General features: G+C 37.3%; 1 protein-coding gene across 1 annotated transcript in view; it reads left to right on the forward strand.

Annotated features, from left to right (window-relative positions):
• Positions 1-11,070, forward strand: part of LOC144582162 (uncharacterized) — a 31,454-nt gene extending 20,384 nt beyond the window's left edge. The window contains exon 2 of the mRNA XM_078369512.1: positions 9,616-11,070. Coding sequence (XP_078225638.1) covers positions 9,616-9,821 — 206 coding nt within the window. The 3' untranslated portion in view covers positions 9,822-11,070. The remainder of the gene's footprint in view (positions 1-9,615) is intronic.
• The last annotated feature ends 260 nt before the right edge of the window (positions 11,071-11,330 follow it).

Consider the following 11,330-nt stretch of genomic DNA (forward strand, 5'->3'; position numbering starts at 1 on the left):
CTTGTTAGATGAAACAGTTCTCAGTTCGTATGAGAGAAATTAACAGACACTTTCTCCAAAGAACAAATACAGTAATATTAAGAGAAACAACAAGCAACTCACATTTTTTTTGTGTGCTTACTAAATGTCAGGTTCTTTTCTACATCAATTGTAACTCATTTAACCCTCAGTACCCCAAATGAGGTAGCTAATATTAACTGCATTTTACAGATGAGAAAAATGATGAAAAGGAACCTTCCCAAGATCTCATAGCAAGTGGAACCAGAAATCACACACATGCAGTCTAACATCAGTGCCTACAAAACACCCATTATGCCATCCTCCCTGAAAACTGAGCCAAGAGATTTTTAAATCCTGTGTTTGTAAGCAAGCTGATAACTTTAGTCAACTTATCTTTGGTAGAAGAAACAGTGCTCGGTTCGTATGAGAGAAATTAACAGACATTTTCTCAAAAGAAAAAATGCAATAAAAAGCAATAGTGCTAAAGAGGACATGCTTATGGAGATTAATCTAAAAGATGTGTCTCTTTGACACATCTTTCCACATTCTTCCATTTATTTCACTCCACTGGGATTTGCCCAGTACCCAGTGTAACCTTTGCTTCTTTGGCTTACTCAGCAGCCTTCAAAATGGGAAACATTATGAAAAGAAGCACAAGTGTCACAGAAGCCAGCTGGCAGAGAGAAATTCCAGTCATATTGTGCGTCCCCTTGTGAGCTTTTTATTTCAGTTGTGCTTTGGCACACACAAGTTGAAATCTCAGCTGGCTATCTGCTTCTTGGGGGATGACAACTATACAATATTTGAAATGTCTAAACACAGCTAACCAGATCTGATCTTTATCTAATCAAGCTCTAGTGATTAAAAAAATTATATGCCAATATGTGGGCCATAGGTTGCTGAGAAATAGTTACAAGAGAATAGAAAAGAACAATCTCTTTATTCTGTGGCTTTGGGTTGCCAGTAGGTTAAAGGCTGAGAAACAAGCCCCAAACATAGCTCTATTGTATCATAACTATTCTCAGAACTGCTCTGTGGCTCTGCAGGGCCTAGAGCATAAAGCCAAGGCATGTCACTTGGCATTTGAGTGTTCGATGGTCTGCCGACAGCCTCTATCTAGTGTCATCCCTTGCACATGCTGGGCTGGTATGCAGAGGCTACTCATGGCTACAGCTCTGCTGTTGGCTGCACACACATGCAGTCTTATTAGTCAGTGCTTATGCCTTGATAGATGTTAAAACTTTTTAATCTCACTGCTTCTTTACATATGCTTCATATACCATACTTTTAAAGTGAAATCCTACTCATTTCTTCTCTTAGACATTATGCTTTTTAAGATCATTTGTTATTGTTCATTCTGTTTTATTTCTATCACAATGCTTAGTGCTTTCTGGGCCATAGTAAGTTCTAAACAAAGTTGCAGTATGAATAAAAGCATCACAAATGCCACTCCTTTTTTTATGAAACGGAATCTTGCTATGTTGTCCAGGCTGGTCGACTACTAGGCTCAAGTAATTCTTCCCCCTCAACTTCCTGTATAGGTGACACTACAGGTACATACCACCACATTGGCTCTGCTTCTTGTCTTTCCTTCAGAAGGGAAAACAACTGTGGGTATCTCTCGGGGAAGAAGGGGCAGGGGAGGGCAAGGATGGGAATGTTAGCTTGAGAAAGAAGCATGTGTATGTCTCCCAGTCCTACTGGCACAATAATTTTCCAAAGCTGTGGAAGTGCAATGGAAACCACGAAACAGTTCTGTTTCTTAGCAGGTAGGGAAAAGAGAGATCCTCCTCCGAAACTCTGATAGTTTTTGTGGAAGGAGAAAATATTAGGCCAGTGTGAAGGATCCAAGGAAAGAAAATATGAAGAGCTCACCAATGAGAAACATGCAGGAGTTTCACAGTCAAGGAGGATAACATGGGCACTAGAGCTCTAACCCCCATTGCAAGCAAACACCTTCTCTGCCCAAGGGTTGTGAAATGAAGATAACTGGCATTTATTAAATATTTGCTAGTATCATCTGAAAATAATTTTAAACATCAATCTCAGACTTTAATACCAGGCTGCTTGGATTCAAATTCTGGTTCTGCTACTCACTGGCTTTGCTATCGACCTCATAGGATAGTCAAGAGAATTATAAAAGAAATACAGATTTATAGAATGCTGAGATTACAGGCTACTATGTGGCACATAATATATATAGGCATGTGTTAAATTGAAAATGTGAACACATCATTTCCCAAGAATCCCTGTTTTATGTAGTAGTTTTGTGTAGTTCATCATAATTTTATAGCAACTTCAAAACTGATGGTAATAAATGCTGACCATCTGTATACCCTATAATTCAGCAACTCCTTTTTTAGGTATATACTCAACAGAAATGTGTATGTACGAACACCAAATGCAGGTTCTAGAATGTTCATGGCAGTACTCACCTAACAGCCCCAAACTGGTAACTATTCAAATGCTCCTAACAATAAAATGAGAGAACAAATTGTTGTATATTCACACTACAGCATACCCTGTAGCAATTAAAACAAAAGATCTACCACTACTTGTGACAATGAGGATGAATCTCACAAACATGAGCAGTGTAAAAAAAAGCTAGCTAGACACACAAAATAATATATACTGTATGATTCCATTTATATAAAATATAAAAATGGGCAAAACTAATCTCTGCTGTTAGGAATCAGGGAGACTATTGGGGGCTGGTAACCTTTTCCTTTTTGATCTGGGTGTTGGTTACACAGGGGCATTCATTCTGTGAAAATTCATTGAGCTATTATATGTTTTTAATATGTCTACTTTTAGTATGAATGTTACACTTCCATGAACAGTTTTAGAAAGTGATGGGACAGTGAAAGCAAAATAGAACCTATTATAATCAAGAATTACTAAATAATAATTAATATGTCATGAGGAAAGTGATCGGAAAGATAATCAATAAATCTTTGGGGTGAGAAGATGGAGAACTGTTGGAGCTCAGAACCAACCAAAGAAGGATTTTAACTGAACAGCTTAGCAAAGAACATTCTTCCAGAGAGGCTATTTGAGAGGTACTCCCACATTAAGCTGCCTCACAAGAGCAAGACATCAACTGGGAAGACATCTCCAGGGACCACAAAGGTCTCCCTGATCAACAGAGAGGACATCCCTTGAGACCTGGTAGATGTGATAGAACATCAGTTTGAATAGATCATTAAAACTGTCCAACAAAGAAAGTATATTAGGCCATTCTTTCATTGATATAAAGAAATTCCTGAGACTGGGTAATTTATATTTTTTAAAAAGAGGTTTAATTGGCTCACAGTTTTGGTGGCTCTACAGGAAGCATCTGCCTCCAGGGAGGCCTCAGGAAACTTACAGTCATAGTGGAAGGCGAAGCAGGAGCTTACACAACATGTGGTGAAAACAGGAGGTTGGGTGGAGAGGTATCACACACTTTTAAATGACCAGATCACATGTGAACTCAGAGTGAGAGCTCAGTTATCACCAAGGGGTTGGCCCAAGCCATTTATGGTGGGTCCACCCCCAAGATCCATACATCTCTCACAGAGCTCATTTCCAACACTGGGGATTACATTTCAACATGAGATTTGGATGGGCAAATATCAAAACTATATCAGAAAGCATCAAAGCAATACAGACAATCTAATCACAAGGAAAATTGTGTTGTATCACTGGGTTTTGTATCAGAAAACAAAAATGGGAACTCCCTTGAAGTACTTTGTGGAATTATGACCAAAAATGCTTCTGCTCCATAAGAGCTGGTGAACATGATCCTATTCACCAACTTAGACTGTGAATTGTGTGTGCATATATATGTGTGTGGTGTGCATAGCATAAGAATGAACTAACATATATAGATAAAACATTGCCCTGAAACATCTTTCTAAGAGATGTTGTTACAAAAGACAATATTTGAGGTAGGCTCCACATACCATTGATATAGGTCTGTTCTGTAGTCAGGGACATGATAGGTTAAGTTGAGTAGGTTTGTCTGAGAGCCTAAACCACCTCCATATCTTTCCATCATTCAAACATATATGCATTTATCAAACTGAAATGTGAACATATTATTCTCCACCATTGCATCATTGGAACTAATGAACTATAAATTCTAAGTTAGAAATGATGAAATTCCAACAAATATTTTGGAACTGCTGTTATTACCAATAAAGACATTGGCAAGATGCCAGTTTAGCCATTTGGAGAGAGTTAGTGTCATCTTATTACTATGTTAGTATTCCAAATATTCATCAGAATGTTTTAGCCCCATTATTTTAATCTTTATAACTTTAAAGAATAAAAGGAATTTATGTCATAAGAAAGCCCACCAACTAAGACTTCAATACTTCAATCCTGTCTGTATAGCAGCAACCACTGGTTAATAGGGAACTGACAGAAGCAAGGCTTTTGGCTGCTACATTATATTAAAACTTATAGGTGAGTTTTATTTCATTCTTTTGTGGCCATCTAAAATTTATTTCACTTTTACTGCTTTTGAATATTTTAATTTTACTTAAGTTCAGGGGGGTTGATCATGACATTGGAGAAGGTGTTATACAACTTTCTTCCACTTCATTCCATTATCCCCATTCAACTTCTTCTCACCCATCTCCCAGTGCTCATAGTTAAATCTCTTCTTTCTGTAACTGCCTTCTCTGACTGTTCTTGCTGCCTTAAGGGCCTTTTAGCATAACAATTCCTACGTCCAGTCAATAGCCATGCTATCTTCTCAAACTTACTGTTATATTTCACAGATAAATACAGCTAAGGAGTTACTTATTATCACAAAGGCAAGTAAACAAGTTTCATGTGAAAGCATTATTTGTCTTAAAATAAGTTAATATAGTTTCTTTCTTTTCTAAAAATATCAGTGCTAATAATACAAATAACACAGATGCCCAGAAAATACTGAGTAGGTTGTGGGTTATGTCTGTAATTGTACATCTTATTAATATGTTCAAGAAAGTGTGTGCCTATGAAGAGTGACTTCAAGGATCCAAAGTGTTAAGTGATTAGATAAAGAGGTGAAATGGACAGTTAGCTGGTTTTGTATAGAAGAAGCATACCATTCCTCATGGAGGAACTTGTAATTCAGAAGAGGCTTCAGTGGAGGAAGGCAGGTGGGTGATGCAAGCCTGTGGCAATGGAAGAGCCCTGGCTTTTAAGCTAGTTGTCCAGTGATCAAATATAGTCAGTAATTAAAATCTGGATGGCTCTTTATTTTTTTTTAACAGGGTCTTGCTCTGTCACCCAGGCTGGAGTGCAGTGGTGTGATCTCCACTCACTGCAACCTCTGTCTCCTGGGCTCAAATGATTCTCATGCCTCAGCCTCCTGAGTAGCTAGGACTGCAGGTGTCCACCACCATGTCCAGCTATTTTTTTTTTTGGTAGAGACAGGGTTTCACTATGTTGCCCAGGCTGGTGTTGAACCCCAGAGCTCAGGTGATCCGCCATTGGCCTCCCCAAAATGCTGGGATTATAGGTGGGAGCCACTGTGCCAGGCCAAAATCTGGTTGGCTCTTGAAATTATTTCTTATTGAATGGATGGATACATTGAATAAATAAAAGAAGTGGGTTTATCTAATACAAAAGCTTTGATCTGTTGATGAAGACCTTATATTACATGTGGATCTTAGATTAAATCTTCAGAAAGTTAAGATCAGAACCTATTTTTTGCTGTATTCTAGATTTTTTTTTTTAAATGGAGTTTCACTCTTTTCACCCAGGCTGGAGTACAATGGCGCAATCTTGGCTCACTGAAACCTCTGACTCCCGGGTTCAATTGATTCTCCTGCCTCAGCCTCTCTAGTAGCTGGGATTACAGGTGCCTGCCACCACACCCAGCTAATTTTTGTATTTTTAGTAGATGGAGTTTTACCATGTTGTCCAAGCTGGTCTCAAACTCCTAACCTCAGATGATCCACCCACCTCGGCCTCCCAAAGTTCTGGGATTATAGGAATGAGCCACCGTGCCCAGCCAAGATTTTCAGTCAAGCATATGCTTAGTATATCAAGAGACTCAGAAGATCTTTGTGAAGTGCATATATGCAAATATGTCCAAGTAAAAATTCATATGAATAGCATTTAAACCAATTTTATTGCTTCAATAAAGTTTAATTATGATGAATATAAACTTTAAGTATAATGTGAACAAAATAGTTAATTGTTTTTTAAGAAATGTTCTTTCAAGAGGTTAGATATCTAATTGTAGACACATTTCATTTCTTTCGGATACTAGCATTTCCAAAAAGACTTAAATGACCTGTAAGAATATTGAAAATTTGACAGCTTATTATTAGCTTACCCTACTCAGTAGAGAAGATGATTATTTATTATGTGCCATATACTTGACACACTTAAGCAATCCTTACTTCTTATAATTACTCTCTGATAAGTATTACATTTTCTATTTTACAGATAAGAAATCAAATTCACTAAGTAACTTGTCAAGGATACAATACCTAAGTAGAAGAAACAGGATTAGACCTAGGTCCACCTGCTTCCAAAACCTACTTAGTTTCTATTGTACAAAGCTGTCTCTAGAGACAGTCAGATGAATGTCAGATGAATGAAGACACGCACATATGCACACGCGCGCGCACACACACACACACACACACACACAGCAAATTTCCTTACCTTCATCCTAATCCAAAACTTGGATTGGCAGCAAAAGCATACAGGTGCTATAATTATGTAGGCAACAAAATAAAAGCTAGGGAAAGCATATTCTGAATAGGGGAGAACATGGTTTATTCTTGTAATCACTTAACTGAATCATTGCTTTTTTTTTTTTTTTTTTTGAGTCAGAGTTTCGTTCTTGTTGCCCAGGCTGGAGTGCAATGTCACGATCTTGGCTCACTGCAACCTCCACCTCCCAGGTTCAAGGAATTCTCCTGCCTCAGCCTGACTCAGATTCTAATCGAAGCACAGTGGGAGTTTAGGAACAGTGTTGATGTTTTTTTTTTTTCCACTTACCTTTTCCTTTGTCAATGTCATGGGGTACTAGGAATCACTCCACTCTGAAGGATTCCCTTGTCTTCATGACCCAGTTTCTCTGGCACTATGTTTATTCTTATGACGATTGTGGTGGTAGGGGGGACTTGACTAGATCCCTTTTCCACTTTTATTGTCAATGGAATTTAATAGAACAACTCCTTTCAGGCTCTTCAAACACTAACTCTCTATTTCAAACTGCTTCCAAGTATGTCAGTACTAAATAGAAATTTCTAGGGAAAGAAATAAGCCATATGTTGCTTTTCCCTTCAGCTTATTTTAACCATATGGTACTAGAAATGGGAATGTAACAGTGCTATTAACTTAAACTCCCCATGTTTCCAGCACTACTGTTCCCAGTTAATTTAAAGAAATCCTTACTATTGGCCTGGGAAAACTGTCTTTACCAAATAATTAAGGGGCAACGTGAGGAAAGAAAATGTCGCCGAAAGGTGAACTCAAGCAGGCCTGAGCCTAAGAACACCACTCTAAACCCAGAGTTCACAGAACACGTACTGAACTATTGCAAGAGTTCTCTATTTGCACTTAATTCCAGCTTGGAACAGTGCCCACAGGTTGTCAATGATACCCTACTAACTGTTTTTAACAAAAGGGCTGAGTCTGAAGCATTATCCTTCATTTGAATTACACATAATGAATACTTCAGAAGCTACAGAAGTTATTTGAGGTAAGTATAAAAATATTTTTACTTATAGTTTTATAAAAACCATAAACACATTTTCAAAAGGATGACAACATATATTCAACATAAATTCAGTAGGATACTAGGTTTTTTAAAAGTATTTATGAAATAAAAATTTGTTCAGTTTAGAAATTAGAAAAAACTTAAGCAATTAGTCACATAGAGATGCAATCTCCACTCTTCAAATATAACTGTTGATTTATATTTTTAAAAGATGTAAAATAATATAAATTAATTTCATGTAAACTAAAAAGTGTAATTCAGAGCCTTTGCAAATTTTATAATCGTGTCTGTTCTTTGTTTTCCATTTGGTTCAGGGTATATTTGGACACTGAGATGGTTTGGCTTTATGTCTCCATCCAAATCTCATGTGGAATTGTAATCCCCATGTGTTGAATATAATGTCTAGTGGGAGGTGATTGGATCATGGGGCGGTTTCTGATGGTTTAGCATCACCCGCCTAGTGCTGTCACATGATAGAGTTCTCACGAGAGATCTGGTGTTTAAACATGTGTAGCACTTCCCCCTTCTGTCTCTCTCTCTCCCCCGCCCCCCGCCATCTTGTGAGAAGGTGCTTGCTTCCCCTTTGCTTTCTGCCACAAGTGTAAATTTCCCGAGGCCTCCAGTCCTGCTTCCTGTTAAGCCAGAGGAACTGTGAGTCAATTAAACTTCTTTTCTTCATAGATTACCTAGTCTCAGGTAGTTCTTTGTAGCAGTCTGAGAATGGACTAATACAGACACAGATATGGTTTTCATTTTTAATTTTAATGTAGTCATGTTTATCAATCTTTTTCTTTAGCAGCTTTGGCTTATGAAGTCTCATTTAAGAAATTCTCCCCTACTTTAAACTCATAAACATACTTAAACATTTTTTTTCTTCTAAAAGTTTTAGTTTTCATTTGTAGATATTTTAACAGGCCCGAAATTTATTTTCCTATATAGTAGGAGTTTATATCTGATTCCCCCTCACCTACATAAGAACAACTGATTGTTGCTGCAACATTTATTGGATAATTCATAATTTCCAACTAATTTGTAATGACAATTCTGTTACACAGTATTATTTGAGATACGTCAGTTTCTAGTAAAACTATGTTAAACTCCTACACCATGACTGTGATTTGCAGCTTCTCCTTATTATTCTTTATGGTCTAGTTGTCTTTGATAATTCTTCCTACCAGTTAGGGTGTGATCAGAAAATCAGGAAGACTTTGAGTGACGTTGAGGAAGGAATTTATTATAGGGGTTGGACCATAAGCAACTGTGGACTCTGGCTAAACCGTCTGTGCTGCTTCTTGTCTGGGGCTGCACCTGAAAGCAGCAGGGCTGACAGGAAGGAAAATGGACATGAAATGGGGAGAGCAAGAATAAATCAGAAGCTATGGGAAGATAATAAAAACTCAGAGGACACTCTAACTTTGTCTGTCTCACTGCCTTCAGGCCTCCACATTTGATGATATAAATCACCTGTAGCGGAAACTGAAGCCCTTTGCCTCAGAGCTGCACATACTGGTGCAGAAGTCACAGAAGCTTGGGAAGAGATCCAGCAAGAGTCAGTTATAGCACCAGCTGCTGCCCCAGGTGCTATAACAGCTGAGCTGCAGAGCACAAATATGGCTATTACTTAACTCCTGCCTTCCAAATTTCATGCAAATTTCTGTTGAGGCCAGCCCTAATCTGGAAGCATACAGGGATGGGAATTCTGGAAAGCCTAGTTTCAGCTTAGCTAACATGACAGTGCAAAGCTAACACAGGTTCCCTCACTATTGGGTTTCTTTCCTTATTCTTTTAAATGCTTTTAGCTTTTAACTATTTGGTCCGATATTAATATTCTTATACTAATTTCTTTTGTTTAGGTGTTGCTTGATAGAAGTTTCTCATATTTAATTTTCTATTTGTTGTAGACATGAATATCCATGGCTCATATCTCCTGCTCAGGGAGCATAATCAACCAAGTTTCCCAGCTGCTGTTCTTCTGGGTCTGCCTCAGTTCCTGCTGAAGTCACAATTCCCACAGGCTACTCAAGTAGCAACTGAGCATAACAGGAGAACTAATGCAGGTCCATTTCTGGAACACATGGGACTCCACAACCAAGAGACTTTGACTTAAGGACTCCTGATTAGAGTGTCAAAAATGCCTTGGAACTGCACCATGGTCTAAAACTCTTCCTTTTCAATCCTACCTTCTCTCTCCCTTTCACTGGGGTCAGACCTGCATGACAGGCTGCAGGCTTCCTTCCCCTCTTTCCCCCTTTTACTTTACAAACATTTCTCCAATACATTTCTTACATTTCTAATTTTGTCTCGGTGTCTGCTTTTTGGAACTAATGCACTGTATATCTGTCACTTGTAAAGCATGTTTTAAGAGGTCTATGATTAATTTTATTTTAATCTGACAAATTTTTCTTTTAATGGATGAGTTTAATCTACTTATCTATTTGTGATTTATGGTATATTTAGCTTTACTATTATATTGTTTTCCATTTGCCAGCCTACTTCTTGACCTTTAGTTTTCTCCTTTCATGTTTTCAATTTGACTGCTTAAATCCTAACAGGAAAAGTATGGGATACTAAAATAAGATAGCTTAAACTATCAATGGCTTAAATTCAAAGTTATTTCTCACCCATTTGCATGATAATTGTGCGTTGACTTATTTAGTTTTTCAGAAACCCGAACTGATGAAGGTTCCATCTCAACACACTTCCCTAAGAAAGGCAAATAAAAAAGAATATACCAAATACCCACTGGCTCTTCAAGCTTCCATCTAGAAGTGATACAGGGCACTTCCACCCCCATTGACTAAATCTACTTACTTGGCCACTACGTTAAAGTATTATAGTTACCTAAATATTTAAATTCAAATGGGCAAAGCTATCATGTGTCCAAGTAAAAAAAGGATATTTGTGTATAGTCCTATTGACTACCTTTATTCCCCTCTGTTGGATTGGAAGCAATACAATGTATTCTTATTCTTCTAATTGTTGTTCATAAATAGGTTTTAAACCTATCTACCTAACGATACAGACCTCCGTATCTGTGGATTCCGCATCTGTGGATTCAACCAAACATGAATTGAAAATATTTGAAAAAATACATCTGTACTGAACATGTGCATAGTTTTTCTTATTTTCCAAAACAATACAGTATAACAACTATTGACATAGCACTTACATTGTACGAGATGTTACAAGTTATCTAGAGATGATTTAAAGTATACAGTAGGATGCTCATAGGTTATATGTAAATACTATGCCATTTTATGTCAGAGACTTGAGCATCTATGGGTTTGGTGTCCACAGGAAATACTGGCAGTAATCCCTCAGAAATACCTTGGGACAATTATATTTCTTTCTTTCTTTATTTTTTAACAAAGCCTAAATGGATGTAATATTTTAATCTTGTATCTACATTCAAGAAAACAGTAATGAACTTTAACTATCTCTCTTTTCTTCTTTGCTTAAAATAAATAATTTATCAGTTGCCTTCTTGACTGTGTTTTTATATTCATAAGCATATTTTAAACTTCAAGATTCTAATTTTTTTATATCTCCAGTTCCTATTACATTTTTTCTGCCTAATTTGTTTCATAATTTAATGATTCTTTACATTAGGGGTCTG

This window comes from Callithrix jacchus, chromosome 4 (assembly GCF_049354715.1).
Source record: "Callithrix jacchus isolate 240 chromosome 4, calJac240_pri, whole genome shotgun sequence".
Taxonomy (NCBI): domain Eukaryota; kingdom Metazoa; phylum Chordata; class Mammalia; order Primates; family Cebidae; genus Callithrix; species Callithrix jacchus.